The 16,406-nt window shown below is 37.7% G+C and overlaps 1 protein-coding gene across 1 annotated transcript in view; it reads left to right on the top strand.

Annotated features, from left to right (window-relative positions):
- AK5 (adenylate kinase 5) overlaps positions 1-16,406 on the top strand; it is a gene marked incomplete at its 3' end in the record, with an annotated part of 49,173 nt that overhangs the window by 12,868 nt on the left and 19,899 nt on the right. Inside the window, exon 5 of the mRNA XM_010132105.1 lies at positions 5,682-5,873. Coding sequence (XP_010130407.1) covers positions 5,682-5,873 — 192 coding nt within the window. The remainder of the gene's footprint in view (positions 1-5,681; positions 5,874-16,406) is intronic.

The following is a 16,406-nucleotide window of genomic DNA, read 5'->3' as shown; positions in this document are numbered from 1 at the left end:
GCAGTCATGGTTGTGAAGAAAAAAAAGAAAACATTACTTTTAATGTCTTGAAAGCTATTAGAATTTCCAGCTTATGTATTTGTTTTGAATATATGATAATTTCTGGATTTTGATAATTTTGAAATCCTTTTATGTAGCAGCACAGATTTAGTACTGATGTATTTAGCCTTTCGGTTTGAGCTTAGGCATGAAGCTAGCCTAAGCCACAAATTTCTAAGATATCCATGAACTCTGCTGAGAGCAAATAGTAGAAAGGTGTTTAGATTCCAAAAAGGCGTTTGCAAATGCTGAAGAGAAAATGGTTTATTTACCATTAACCTGGCAGCTTGAAATTCAGCAAGTCATCTACAGTAGCAGCATGCTCAAGCATGCTGAGTATCCTCCCCTCCAGTTACGCTGTAATGAGATGCCTCTGACTGGTGTATTGAACTCAAATGACTTGTGAAGAAGAAACTGCTGTTTGACTTTCTGTGTAATCTCTCACATGGTAATAAGTTTTTACCCTTCCCAGGAGAAAAAAATTCTCACTTCAGTATTATCCAGTTAATTTCAATTACTCCTTGGGTTTTTGTTGGGTTTTTTCCCCGCTTTCAGTCATTCATGCATAACTGTCCTTCTGATTTCAGTAATTCCTTCACCAACATTAACCTTTCTGGCTTCAACAGAGTACAGATGAAGTTTGCTTAAAATATATTATTTTTAAGTTTTGTTAATAGTGAAATGAAATGTGGAACAGGTATTAGAATTAATGGATATAGTTTAATTCCTTGATACAATTGTAGAAATTATCTTAAAAATATTTTTATGTTGTATGGCCTGGGTGACAAGACTATATTTGAAGTAGTAAAATCTTAATTTAAATAATAAACAGAGGCAGTAAACTTTATCTGATTCTTTGTTTAAAGAATACTTAAGAATATTAATAAATGCACTACACCTTCCAAGAATAACTAGTTACCTTGGTTATGATTTAATTTTTTAACTCCCAAACATATTTCTTACGAAAATTATTATGGGAATTAATTGTGCAGAAGTAGAAGCAGCTACATAGATAGCACAGTGTAGGATGCTGGGGAAAACTGACTTGTCCACTCACAGCCTTGCAGGCTAAGGACAGCAGTACTGTTCCTCTAAGTCCAATATGTAAACCTGCAAGCAGAAATTATGTCTGCAGCTCCCTCAGTTTGACATCGGTGTTTGTGGCCAGCTGACCTACGGCAGTCATTTCATTCCCTCCTCAACTTCTATCTCTCTTCTCCTAAATCTCCGCATCATTGTTCCAGGCTGATAAGCCTCAGTCCCCTTCTGGATGTATGTACCGAGTCATCTGTATGAGGAGTTGGAGGGCTAGCACATCAACAGCCTGCATCACTGTGGTTCCTCTCGTTCATTCTCTTTGGCCATGTGAGTTATACATTGCTTTCTTAAAGCCACACCTGAGCAGGAAGCCCCTGGAATGGTCTTCCTATTTTCTTACCATTTTCTCCGGGAAGCTAGAGCACACTCCTGGGAAAGGCAATCAGAGGTTCAATTTTCTGCTGGGTATTTGACCCTAGATGTCAGGTTTCCTGTTTTTCTGGACAAGGGCTCTTCTCTAGCCAAACTAGCCAAGGAGAGCTCATCCATTGCTTGTCCTTAACCCTCAGTAGAGGACACATAGGGATTCCTATCAACTAGCTGCCCTGCACAGGTGAAAATTTGAATCAGTTCACCCTAAAGACCCCTGCCTCTCTCAGTCAATTATTAGGGGTCCTAATTATGTCGTCTGGTTAATTTGCTGGAAGCTTGTTTCTTGGGCAGTGTGAATACAGTTCAAAAGCAGTTACTAGAAAAAAATCCTATCAGCAAGATTCATATTTCACAATGTGATTCATGATTTTGCTTTTCGAAAACAAGCAAAACCTGTGCAAACAGTCTAGTAACCCCACAGAGACGGAACTATGAAAAACAAATCAGTAATAACAAGGGAGAGCTTTGGATATAAACTAGCCTGCTAGTAACCTTTACCAATGAGAATAAAATGCACTGTTAAATTAATGACAGGGGTTTATGAGCTGTCAGTTAAGGTTTCTCAGGAGTATCTAGTAGAACATACCAGGAATTAAGAAACAGAGCATTTTTGTCTTTTACCTAACGAGGAGTAATGAGAGAATGTAATCACTCATTAATTTCTAGCAAACAACCACACTACTCTCACTAACAAGAGGAGATGTAGAAAATATCCCCAGAGAGAAGAGACCATCCTTCCACTTAACTGTTTTACGTCAATAACACCACCGACGTACACGGAATTACTCTCAATTTACTCCTTGTTCCTGTTTAGAAAGAAGATTCAGACCCAAAGAAAGTAGGATTTACTTCCTAGTAAATACTATCCCAAAAACTGAGAGGGTGTGCCCACCAGTTTTATTCTGAGTTGATACCATACACTGCCTCATTTAAAATTCAGAAGGTTTTGAATAACGAGAAACCAGTTTGTTCCCACAGGCAAAGATTGTCCTTTCTGCCGAATTCCAGTTAGTAAGTAGTTGTATTCACTTCCCTGGAGCCCCACAGTCCTTCCTCACATGCATTTCTGGACATAAATAATACCCTCTGCCTTCAACACAAGATGAGCATGCTATGGGAGATCAGCATCAAGGAATCAAATCCTTCTGTCTGTGCTGGTTCTGTACATCTTTCCTGTAAGCTGAATCTCAGAATTGAAATTCTTCCCTAAACTCAACAACAGTTAGTTCTGAGTTTAAAAATACATTTGTTTTCAAATGAGTCATTAAAAAACCTTTTCCTTTGCTAGAAAAAAAGCAATTTGTACTCATGTTTACATAGGAGAACTTCTAGAGAAGTAATCCCAGATGTCCATATTTTCACACCAGCCGGTTACATTCCAACTTAAAGTATTTATAAGCATGTCTGGCAGGCAGGTGTAGTTGAGCTAAGCAGAAGCAGAGTGGTTCATGATAACAGGTGTGAAATATCAGTAGAGTTTCAAGGGTTTACCCTGAAGATTGCAAATGGATGCAGGAGAAAAATATTACGTGCTCTTAGGTCTGTATACCTATGAGTATTTAGAAGAGATGTTACCCTTCTGTGCATCTAAAACCAAGCAGAGGCTTTTGTTTATTAAATGGTTTCTTCCCTTTATCTTCTTCCTCTTTTTTTTCTCTAAAGCTAATAATTTCATGAGCAATCTATTTAAGTACTCTCTGTAAGGTTTGACTCTGTCTGTGAAGTTATGTGATACACAAAAACTGAAGTCCTACACTTGAGGAGGTCTGGTATGACTTCACAGACTTGAGTACACGGGCGATGCTAGTCCTGAAGGTATTCGGGAACAGCGTTGTGAGAAGGCCAGCTACAGCTTGGACCATCTAAAGATTTCTTACTATCTTTCTTCACTATTATTAGGATGCACAGAAATGGAAATACTAAATAAAACTCCCCACTTGTATAAACTGCTTTTGTCCTTCCCTTTACTAGATCCCTGATTTGCAATTATAATTTCTGAGTCCCTGTGTTATCTGTTAGGAAGTTGCAATCAGCTGGATATCCGCACTGGGACTTGAGATGTCTCTGTGCTCAGTCTGCTGCAATGCGCATCAGCCATTCCCTTTCATGAGAGCGTGTTCCATGACCTAAAAGGCTTTGAAGTCTGTAGCTTTTTCTTTCAGAATCTGTCATACTACTGTATGCTCTTTATATTCCCAAATTCCTCATTACGCTTCTACTACTAATGAAGCACTTAACAGAGCTACATTTAATAATGTCTGTATTGCATGAAACTCTAACACAGAAACTTACTTTCATAGTCTTTCATGTGAATATTTACATGCCTTAAAGCTACTATGAGGTAGTAAAATTAACTGTCATAATAATTTATCCCATGAAAGGACAGAATATCTCTGTGAATTATATATTTAGAATAGGCTGAAAAAGGGAGGAAAGTTAGACTGGTTTTGTTGACATTGAGGTAGATGTGTTAGAGGTAGGAGAGGGCTGCTCTCCCACAGTTTTTATTATCATTATTATTTAAAAAACTAGAATACAAGGTTAATTGTTTCAAAATCTCATAGATGCTAATTAAAAATTACCAGAATTACTATGTTTAGGGTTTGGATTGTAGTTTGTATCCTCATGTCTCCAATCATCTGCAATGTGCGTAAAAAATAATTTGATTTTCTTTGAAAGCCTATTTGATTTTCTGTAATGATGAAGAGGCCACCATCCTGTTTGCTAGTGCTGCTTGTCAGACTTGTCATTTATTGTTTGAAAATAGCTCTGCTTTTTAGCTACTTTCTGCTTCCTTATCTCCATATCTTGCTGTGTCAGTACCTCTTTTGTAAAGGCTAATGACCATAACTTCAGTTTTGAAAAGCTGTATTTGTATCTTTTGACTTCAGAAGTGCCTTTTTGTGCCAGGAGAAAAGGCCAGGTTGTTCTTCAGGTTGTATTCCCTCCAAATGCAAAAACCCGGCTAGATGGCGTTTGTTTTTAAACTCGGTTATTAATTTTCCAGATTGTCCACCTGTGAATTCTTGATTTTTCAGTCTAGTATGTTGTCTTAAGGCAACTGAACATCTTTGGGCAGAGGGACCTTGATGTAGAGAGTATACAGAAGCATAACTGGTTTGTTCTGGCCCTCAATAGCAATTCCACCTGTATAATGAGCAGAAAGATATAAATCGGTGCCTTCTTTACACAATAGTAGTTAGAATATGCATAGATGTTTGGTGATACTTTCATATAGCTCAAATTTGACTATCAAATTTACATAGTATCAAGCTGAACAAAGGCAGAATTATTCTGTAGGTAGGAAACACCATGAGAAACATGTCTAGCATTCTTGAGCATCCACCATCATTTGTAATGTAACTAGGCCCCCTCAAACACCAGAGGTATTTCTTCTATAACTGATAGCATGAGTAACCAAAAGTTGTGAAAAACATGGAAAGTCATAAGGGCAACTTGAATTTAACTGGGAAAGAGCTAAACTTCCCCCCAATTTTTTTCTCATCACCATAAGGCTGTACTTCCTGAACTTTAGCATAGGGATGAGTGTGACATAAAACAGTGCTCATCACACAGACCAGAAGCTATTAGAGGAATTAAAATCCTCTTAGCTGCCACACCTACCCTCTTCTGAAGTGCACTGAAGCTTGGGTGAAATTTAGAGAAACAGAGAAAGTGTTGCAAGAAACTGTAGATCTTGGAACAGGTCTATTATTACTTGGTCCTGGGCATCAGTTAGCTTCATAGGGGCTGCTGGGTTTTAAATTCCACCTTACTTAAGGTTTTTTAGATGGAAACCATACAACCATACAACCATTCCTGCAGAATATGAGACATTTATGTTTTGCTCTTTTTAAAGATTTTAATTTTAACTAGGGGAAAGTTCTGGTAATGCAAATAATGAACATAGTCTAGAGAAGGTTTCTGGGGTGAAGTAAAAATTTTTTATTAAACTTCTTCCTGAAGATTTCAGGTGAAAAAAATTTACTAACCTTCACATAAGAAAATCAAGTTCCTCCTTAACCCTACAAATTACCCTTCAAAAAAACCCCCATCAAGCCCCATCTTAGGCAAATGTAGCATATCTGAGCCTCACCTAATAATGGAATTGCTGACCTGTGATGCTGGGTAGTCAACTTAATCACTGACTTCTTAAATTGCTTTTTCCACAGATCTGTACCCCAGATTTGGTGGTGTTTTTGGCATGTTCTAGTCAAAGGCTGAAAGAAAGGTTACTGAAGCGTGCTGAACAGCAAGGGAGACCTGATGATAACCTGAAAGCCACTCAAAGAAGGCTAATGAATTTCAAGCAAAATGCCGTCCCATTGGTTAAATATTTCCAGGAAAAAGGGCTAATCATCACAGTAAGTCCTTTGGTATATACCTCTGAAACTTTGTTGTTGTGGGTATACTTGACTTCTTAGACCTTTTGCTTTAAGATAGGCCAAATGAGTCAAATTATGGTTTAGGTATACACCACGGTCACTGAAAGCAAACTTTCAGTTTGCTGAGTATTTTCTTCAAAATGCAGTAATACAGAAAAAAATTCACGTGCATGTAGATGATATGGTAAGCACGATGTCAATTCTTTGTTGCAGGCATAAATTGCTTCGCCAATTAGTTGAACCCCTTTGCTCAGAAATTACTTGCATGAAAGAAGAGCTTCCTTTGAAACACTGGTGGTTATTCCAGTGCCAGCAGTTTTATCCCCTGCAAATAGTCACGTTCTTTTTGGATGATTGTCTTGAGAGAGGATGGAAGCGGAAAAAAATTACGTTCTAACAGGAAGCATATCCTGAATTGGATTAAATCAATACAGGTTCTTCAAGGAACAAATATATCTGGCTGTTGACTGACAAATAAAAAGTCCTTAGATTATTTTATCGTGGTTTAAATACGCCTTATTATGTGGTCTTCTATAAGCTTTAATGTTTCAGATAAAAATTTTGATGACAAGAAAATTGCAATGTAAATAGACCACTTGGATATCAGCAAGAATACCAATTTCTGCAATATTGGGGGCAAGAGAAACTACCTCTAAATACAGAACGTTCCAAGAGCTGCATTCATAAATAAAGCCAGAAGCACTTTATGGAAGTAGGGCTAGCAAGTACTGATGAAGTGTTTAAGTGCTTAATGATGACGAATTCAATAAGCAGTTGACAACATTTGAATTGTTGACATGTTCTAAATTACAGGCTGTATCTGGCTGTAACAGCGCGCAGAAGTGATACCTCATATGGTACCATGAGAGCACAGATGGCTTATTTTGTTTCTTCTGATAGCCTAAATAATGTAGGTAGTTCACATTGTATGTTCTCACAGCAAATATGACTAATTCTGTGTGCTGGTCAGATTCATGACGGGGCAAAGCATCCTTAACGGCACAGTCATCTAATGATGTTCTTAGCCTTGATAATGCACTCCAGCATCTTTATAAATTTCAAAATAAAAATTCCAGGAAATTATTGTATTGTTTTCTCCAGACAGTATCTGTTCTGTTTGAGGATTTTGATTAACTGCTGGGAAGGATGAGAGGACTAGAATTCTTGGATGTTGTTCTTCATTACTGAGAAAGTGTGTATTTTGTGACATTTCCAAATCCTTTACAAGTGCTCCTCCTACAGAAAGCATACTTTGCTCTCCAGGGAAAATGTACCTTTGTAGATAAAGCATGTGGGACATCTAGACAGAATCCCTTTTCTGTGACAGGACCTGTAAAACAGAAGATGTTTTTCCTATTGAGGTTTCATCTGGTACTTTTTTAGCTCTATTTCTCGAGAGTTCTAAAGACAATTTAATTTGAAATGTTCACCTTAGGTATCTCTTTTCTTTTTGAAGAAAGCATATGTTTGTGATAGGTAAATGGTAACACGGCATGTGAACATTACTGTCCACCAGAGGACAAGGACACAGCATATGCAGAAAATTCTGACTTGGCCTCATGTCAGAAAAGACTGTAATATGAAAAGAATCTCAAAGATTTGAATTTACTCCTTAACTATATGGTATCTACTCAAAGTGTGTTACTATAATTTCTTAGAGATCTAGAAATTATTCTAGATTTCCATCAGTGCAGAAGTTCAGAGAATTAGACTTCGGAAGGGAGGCTCTGTCATTCACTTGTCTTTAGAGCTGCTACAGTGCAATTGTGTTTCTCTTGTTGCAAAACCAGGATGCGTTAGTAAAGTCAAGCCCTGAGAGTTAGATGCATGGGTAGTTTCATGGCTGGTGGATAAAAAGATCCCTTTCTGTAAATGATAAAGAACATATATGGCAGACCTCATTTCCACAGAACTTCATTGCATGTGGAAGATACACTGTGCAGTTGCCTAAGGCAACTAAGTAGGCAACTTGCTTTGGAGCAATTTCTACAAAAGGGCATTTTATTAAAACCACTTGACCTTGGAACAGAGGAAACGTGTGCTAAGTCCACACAGAAATACGGCTAGAGCAGGTTGTAAATTTTTAAATCATGTGCTTAAAAAAAAGGTTCTTGTGTCACCATTTGTTCCTTTTCTCAGTGCTCAATTTATATATCAGCATTATCTGTGTCAGAGTTTTGACACTCTTCTGACAACATAATTTCATATGTTCATTTTGTTGGAAATTCATTTGTCCAATGGGAAATCGAAGTACGTTTCTGCCAACTTCCTGTCCTATTCTTTTAAACAAACATCAAACATCAATGGAGATAACAGCTGTTTTCTTACTCCATTTGGCTTTGATCCCATTGTCTTCTTCACTGATAAACTTGAGCTTTCTTTTGAGTTGAAAAAAAGAAAACCCATGTAATTTTTCATAGACTTCCATCAGTGCAAAAGACAGAGTTTTCTTAGAAGCTATAGGATCCACGAACCATGGCAGTCTTCACCACCGTGTTGCAGTCATCACCACCATCTCCTGGTGGAAGTCTTGTATCTTCAGCTTGCCTTTACTAGTATGTATCTGAATAATATGTAGGTAACAGTAACACTTCTACATACATGTGATGCACATGTGCACGCTGTTTGTCTACACAAGGAGGAAGCAAGAAATAACATCACGTTCATGCTGCTGATTATAACGTTGAACCTGAAGGCACTGGAATACTGTGTGGATGAAAGCAGTGTAAGAACTAGAACAGCATAAAATGGAATTACACTAGCCTAATTCCTAGAGGAGTGAATCCTGGAGGCAAGGTCAGGCAAGGTCATTGCTGACCAGGAAGAAAAAAAGTATTTACATTTTTCTTAAATCCCTACCTGCACCTTATCACTGCTATTCGAAGCTCTAAATCTCAGACATTTCTTCTACCCAGCATCATGATTCTACTCAGGGAAAAGAAACAGAACCGTTTGTCTTACAGAAAGTTAGAATTTTCGTACCACAACTCAAATTTTAAACATCTTCTTTAATATGTTGTTCTTATAGAAGAAAAAAGAAAAATGCACTGAAATCTAACTAAATATAATTAATGAGCAGACATTTGATATAATTATAGTCTACTGTTAGAAACTGTATAAGCAAAAAAATAAAAATGTCAGTACCCAAAGAATATTAATTTTCATGCTCCACAGTTATTCTATACTGTTTTTAAGATATTTTGGTTTTTAATAGAATCAAAACCCACATTCTTCATTCCAGATCTTACTGGTTAGGGTGCTTAGGTGTAATTCTTTCCTTTCATCTTTTTTTTTAATCTTTTGAGCTTTGATAAGTTTATACAGCACATAGCTTGTAGTTTTTTTTCTGCTCTGTATACCTTGTGTTTTTAGTTTGTGCATAGTGTCCCTGCTCTTAGTCTGATCCTGGTTTCTGTTTACAAGGAAAGAAGTGAGGGTCCCACCTCCAGCACTCCCTAAGAAGTTTTGGTAACTTCAAGGTACATTTCTCTTGGACTCTGTTTTCTCTTGTTAGGCCTGCTGCTATGAACTACTTAGTCCTTAAGAACTGTAGGATAAAGCTCAAGGAAATCACATTCACTGATCTTTGAATAAATGACTACAAAGTACAATTACTCTAACTAGGAAACATTTTTATTTATGTCCCATCAGCTATAATTCATCCTACTGCAGGGAAGTTTAGAGAACACAGCAATACAGCACGGTAGACCCTAATGAACAAAGCATTGTAGCATTTGTATCATAACATCCCTAACTCATAAGTCACGAACAAAATCTCCCACAGAAAGGAGCCTCTTTGCCTACAAGAAGTGGTTTTTATTCCGCTCAACTGACTTGTTCTCGGTCATAGGGATGAGCTATATTCTGGAGAGAAAAGAGTGAGAATTCAGAGCCCATACAGTGAAAAGTACTGGAGTTGTATTGGTGTCACTGCTAATCCACTGAGGAATATACAATGATTTATCAGAGGAATAAATTATCAGAGGTGAGGAGGGCATGATAATATGCAGGATTTTTATCTCTAGATTATCTGTATCTCAGAAACTAGTTATTTGTATCAAACCGAAGTAATTGTAGGAAGATGGTAGGAGACAGGGGAAATTGTGTAGAAAGAAAAAGGCAATTAAACTTCAAGTCTTTGCCTTGTTTGAATGGATTTAAACCTCTCCTATTTCCACCCCAGGGATAGCCATCACGCAGCTACTGATTGTTTTTAAAGGGGTCTCTAAATCTCCACTTTATCTGGACTCTAGTCTGGTACAGATATTGGTGTAGTCATTGGAGAGGAGATCATTGGGTTTCAAAAATCCTTCAGTCACAGTTATTAAAACTGCTCTCAGGGAGCTTAGCTGTTCTTTGTAGAACAAATCCGTTGGTCTAGACAGAAAAAAAAATGTACAGAGCTCATCGTTGTAGCAGTGGAAGTTTCTCTTCCTGGAGACAGGATTAGGCCCAGTCTGCCTTATTTATCATAATTCTGTGTAAGCATAGTGCTTCAGTGTCAGTCTTGCTATGTTAATAAGTCTGTGCGTATTTGAAAAAAAAGAAAAACAGTAAAAAAACGCCTGCCTTTAGTGAGACAAAAACGTATTAAAAGAAGGCTCTGAACCTTATTTAAACAGCCAGAAAGGGACGGCGTACTGTGGCATAAAATGCTGATTTCACTGATTTGTCTCACGTGTCCTTTTAGGGAATTTACCATGTCTATGCAAAACATTAAAATGACTTTCAGATTAGTCAGAGAAGTGAAGAGAAACCAGAAAAAGAAGCTGAAGCTGGAAATGGATTTTGAGCACAAATTTAGAAGTTAAATAGTTGCGGGTGAGGGAAATAGCTTATATAGCTGTCTGCCCTCACTAGCATCAAATAACCCTAATGGCTGTCAACTGTCACAGAAAAATTGCCCGTGGAACAGCATTATATAAATTCTTATCTTGATTTGTTTAAGAACGGGGTTTTGCTATAGCATTGCGCACTGACATGAACTTTAGCTGCAGGCTGTAACTTACCAATGTGCTGACAAAAATATCTGTTATAACCCATTTCTAAGGTTTCTGTGCTATCATAGAGCTGTCCAGTTTGAGATTTTGGTTTGGGCTATTTATTAGATGTGAATGCGGATTCCAAGAAACTTTCAAATATTTGTTCCTCCTTCAATTCCTGGCCTCTCCCTGAAGAAATGCGGGTCCTGCAGACCTTTCAGCACCTCTCAAGGTCAATCCAGATCTTGACAGAAAACTGTTATGCAGAGGTATGATCTGAACCGCCGCTCTGCTTCCAGGTCCTGATGACAGCCACTGCCAGACACCTCTCCCAAACCAGAATACAGCTCCAGAAATCTCCTCAGTGGAGGAGTGTGCATCTGGCTTGACAGAATGCGGAATGACTAGCTGCTTTTAGTTTTATGGTGGTGGTACTTGCTCTCATCCATGCAATTTTGCGTTAAACAATCCTTAAAAAAGAAAATTAAAAAAATCCCACACCCCCTTCCCTGAAGTAATGCTAAGAATAGAGACTGTTAGCCGCTACCTCCCCCACATGCTCTCACTTCTCTGCTGTAGGCTCAGGATCTCATTTACACACCATCTCATGCCTTGGATCTTGGCATTTTTGGCTGCAAAGTGATACAGACTTGGCAGGAATGGTTTCACTCAAACATAGCCTTGTCTGTATCTGAACATAGACTTTCTACCCACAAGTCATAGATGTGGGCTTGCACTTACTTTGCTTTGTAGAGGTTACTGAACTGAGATTTCCCATGGATTGGCCCAGTGCCACCAAGGTATCTTCAAATGACTTTCAGCTGTTTAAAAATACAGCAGTCATGAACACAGTCTTGTAGGAACATGTTAGTTGTGCTTTTAACATGACTATTACAGTGGCTCTTCAAGGTTCTTCTGGTTTCTTGGGCGTGACCAAGTGGTGGTGGGGCAGGGTGTGTGTGTGTGCAAAGAGGAACCCAGATAGCTTTAAATGTCAGCTGGTGCAAAGCTTCAATATTTTAGGAACTTTTCAAATCAAACAAGGAATGTAGGCAGCTATCTGTGGGAACCTGAAGACCAAAGGTTTTGTTTGAGTTTCGGGAGTCTTCCTCTGTTTTGCTGGATGGATCCTAAATCTTTATCTGTCTCCATGAAAATATATATATATATAAGAACGAAAAAAAAACTTTACAGGGAAAATGAGGTGTGGGATGGGAAATAATTACTATCACTTTTTCTTCTTTTGGTAGTTCAAAGCAATGAAAAGTAAATTGAAACCTAGAACAGGTAAACAGATCTCTGCAGACACAGAGTCAGCCAGCTGTCATTGCAAATGAAGGGTCTCTGTGTCTGTTCTATGTTTGATAGCTCTTTTGCAGAAAAACTGGGTAAGAGGAGGAACCTGGAACTGTTTCCTGTGGAGCAGGATGCATGCTCTCACCATTGCTAGGTTTTACACTGTGTCTCAACACTATCTGTGTGTTGCTGCTTTGTGAGATATTTTGCAGAACACACAAAAGAAGGTATGTAAATGGTGTTTATGTAGAAATGTGTCTCAACAAACCGTTTGTAAATATTTCCGTATTTTATATGAAAAAGATGAGTAATTTATGCTTGTGATAGCATGTGCACCATATACAATTTCCAAGCTTCAAAATATTTTCAGCTTCTGATTATATGATTAATGTCAACAAGTATATCAGAAATGAAATACTAATGTCTGCCAGAGAATGACCAACCTTGAAAACTCGCCATCTGTGCACATGCAAGCATACAGAGGAACCTTGAAGGTGGAAATTCTTTGCTGAGGTGAATAGCATTGGTGCAACTCTGTGTGCTTTTCTACCTTTGGAAGCATGATGATTTAAATAAGTACCAGCTCACTGAAATCTGCCCTGCCCCCTTTATACCCAGTAGCTTGAATGAAGAAGTAGACTTTGAAAAAAGAAATAAACATTGACAAGCCTGGCTGTAGAAATAGCCATTGATAAGTGCATCGGCCAAACTGATACAGGAATTCCAGAAAGAGGGAGGGAGTGCTGTTTCTGACAGCCATACTGTCACAGGCTTTATCCATTTCTGGCACTGTGAAAGCTGAAACATCCTTAAAATTAACAGTGGGTTTTGTACAGATCTGAAGCTAAAGCTGACATAAGTAATTAAGCCAAGTTATCATGCAGAGAGATGAACTGCAAAAGATATTTAAAATAACATGCCCTACATGTTCTTCAAGTCATTTTAAACAGTTCACCTTAAGGTAATTAAGCTGTGTCCTTTGGGTGACTTCTGACTTCCTTTTTGTAGTTAAAGTGAGGCTTAAAGAGATTAATTTTTCTTATTTAGAGGAGACTTACATTAAAAAAACAGCTTGGAAAAACTACCTCATCCCTGGGAAGTCTTTTTGTGTTGAATCCGGAATACTTGGCATCCATAAGCAAAGTTTCGTATTGTAAAGCACACTTGATTTTGTAAGCATCCAGCAGAAGAACCAAAGCTGCATTTCAGCCATACTTTGCTGTAAATATTAAAATACCACTTTCTTACTAGAAGTTCCATTGCTGATTTCCAACTCTGGTTACCTCTGGATCTTCTCTGTGAAAAATTTATAGTCAGTAATTTCCCAATTTTATGGCAAAATCATTTTGCTGCTATTTGATGGAAAAATTTTGGATATCAACTCATGCAAGTTTCTGCCATCATTAGAATCAGGATGGTCTTTCAGCCCTGTCAAAATATTGCTACATCTGGTGGCTCATGCCCTACAGTTCCAGTATTTAATGTCCTTGTATCCTGAATCTTAAGTTAGTATTGTGAGCTGTTGTTACATATTTCTATTTCCATATGCATATGACAACTGAATATTTGTTCTCATATCAACCATGCCAAACTTTAATTCAGATGGGAGAAATGAGACTGAGTGGACTGGCCCCTAGTCAAGCAATCTAGTATCATTCTGTAATTGTTCAAGCATTTCCTCCTGTTCCTCCTTTCTTGTAGATGTACTGCATGAAAGAGAGCAGAGACATAAAAGATAACAGTTCCTTATTTTTTTAATGCATCTTAAAGATAAATTTATTCACATTTGTGAATTCTCAGGCATTGTCATGATGGAAGCCATGTAAGTGTCCAAATGGAGAAGAGATACATAGACTGTCAGTAGAAAATGGGATGCAGTTAATCTTCTAGACCTCTTCTGGCATTTTTCTCTAGCATTCTGGAGTCTTATTTCACCAGTTAGGCTCATCTAAGAGAGGCTTAGATGCAGCTACAGTGTTGGTGGGGAACTGGGAAAGCTGAAAAGTTACTCATCTGTTGTGTGACTGAGGGAACACACTACTAGGCAGTACTAAAGTGAGAACTATAGCCTTCCCCTAGTACATCTTCTGCTTTGCAGAATATTCCTTTGAATATTTCTGATAGCTTTTTGGAGGACTTTTTTTTTCTAATGCAAGTAAAGAGTATCTACCAAACACTATTTTGAAGAAGTGCCTGAAATACTTCAGAATTAGGAAACACTGCTACTGCATTATCTCACCACTTCACTGAAGTAATTTATCTTTGCTTCTTAAATTCACCTGATACTTGTACATCAGGGAGACACTAATATGACTATTTCATTCCTGTGACTGTGGCACATCATTTAGTGTTAGCACAAACGTCTCTGCACAGCGTTGGCTTGTATCAGATAGACATAACCTAAAATTCTTGGCAGAGTCTCTCTTGTGAATCCTCTGCAGTTTGTCTTTGCTATAACTAAGCAAATTTCCTTTATCCTCTTGCACAATTATCATCCTTCCTACTCCCAAGGTTAACATTTGAACCTTTCTGTCTGACAGAGGTCTGCAGCTTGTTTCATTAATGGCCAGTGAATATAATTATACGTTCACTTTGTCGTCACCTTATCACATTCTGCAATTCAGAAGTCTACTTAAATAATAAAATAGGAAAAGAAGCCTCACAAGACATGACTATAACACTGCACCACAATTATGATTGTAATTTTCTGTGAAGGAAGAACTGCTGTCTCCATTCTCAATGGTTAATCTCTTCTTCATGCCAACAGTGTGGTCGTTGATGTCAGACACAGTATAGCAAATAGAGGACTTAATGTGTAAGTGTGGCTGTGATCAGTTATTTTTACATCTAGGAGTATACGTTACCTTTTGAACCACTTTGTGAAAAATATAATTGCTAAAATTATGATGGGTTTAGGCAAATTTTAAGTTTTTTTCATTATGTCCTCCACTTGAATTCTCCTCCTGTCTTTAACCAGAATGTCAAATTGAAGATTCACGTTCACTTTTTCAATACCAGTACATCAAAATTCTCTGCTCTGTCTAGCATGTCAGGTCTTGTTTTTTCTTGCATTCTACCATCCATTATGGTTTGGTAATAATATAGTTTTTGTAATGCTGGGTCATCTCCCTCTCCTTCCACTGCAAGTTGCCAATTAAGCAGTTAGAAAATAGACTTTCACTAGTTTCCAACTGTGTCCTGCCTTCTGTGCTTTTTTACTCTTCTCTACTGAACAGAACAGACTTCTGTATAAATGTAGTGTCCTTATTGAAAAGGAATCTAGAATGTAGGCAACAGGCTTTTTATTCAGGTTGCTTATTAAATTCTTCAGTCCTTAATACACTAAAAAAAAAAAATCCAGTAATTCTCTTTGTATCTGCACCTTATTGTAAAATTTTATAACATATATTCCACATAATGTAGATTCACATAAACCTAAGGCAGCTCATTTCTGTTTCTTTTACAAGAACATAATCTCTGCTGTCCTTCAGGCTATGTATGTCACCTCAGCCAGCTGTAATGGCCATTAAAGGTCTTGTGGGTACTTTAGCTTTCATCTCTGACCCTGTTCACAGTGTGCAAGACACAAATGAGCTCAATTCCAGTACTGCGAACAGAAGTCTTTCTTCATTTATGCAATTCATGTTCTCTCATATCTCTTGAACTTTAGAAGGAGGGTCAGGAGCCATGTGAATTCTGAAATAAGTTTGGTTTTAAGAACTACTAGTTATATCCTTGAACTGCAGGCAGGAGACCATCTCCTGAGAAAAATAGCTAAATTTAGTAGGGTGTGTGTAATACAGAATGAGTTACACATATCTGGATATTCTCTCATAGGTTAGGTTAGAACTTGGTAGCAGAAACCATGTGAATGTTTTCTGGAACGATGTGTCTACTAAGCACGTTTCCTTAGCTTAACAAGCTATGTTAGAGGGAACTTTCAGAAGACTTTAGTTGATGGCTTCTTGTTAAAGATGCACAACAATTTGTTATAACCCCATTCTGATAACACGCCTTGTAAAAATTAACTATTCTTTTAAGTTGAAGGTTACAGTTGATCTTTTTAAATGGAGAAGTTCAATTGCAAAATTGCAAAATTCCTTTTTTTCCCATGAATTGCACAAGCATAGTGAACTTTGCTGATATAAAAAAAAATTAAAGTGCCCTGAAAAAAGATGTACTAGAAAATGATTGACATTTGGGTCATGAAACAAGGCATAACTCTAACCTTTTT

The sequence above is a fragment of the Buceros rhinoceros genome, unplaced genomic scaffold, assembly GCF_000710305.1.
Source record: "Buceros rhinoceros silvestris isolate BGI_N320 unplaced genomic scaffold, ASM71030v1 scaffold19662, whole genome shotgun sequence".
Classification (NCBI taxonomy): domain Eukaryota; kingdom Metazoa; phylum Chordata; class Aves; order Bucerotiformes; family Bucerotidae; genus Buceros; species Buceros rhinoceros.
Note: the sequence above shows the minus strand (reverse complement) of the source record. Positions and strands in the feature narration are given on the sequence as shown.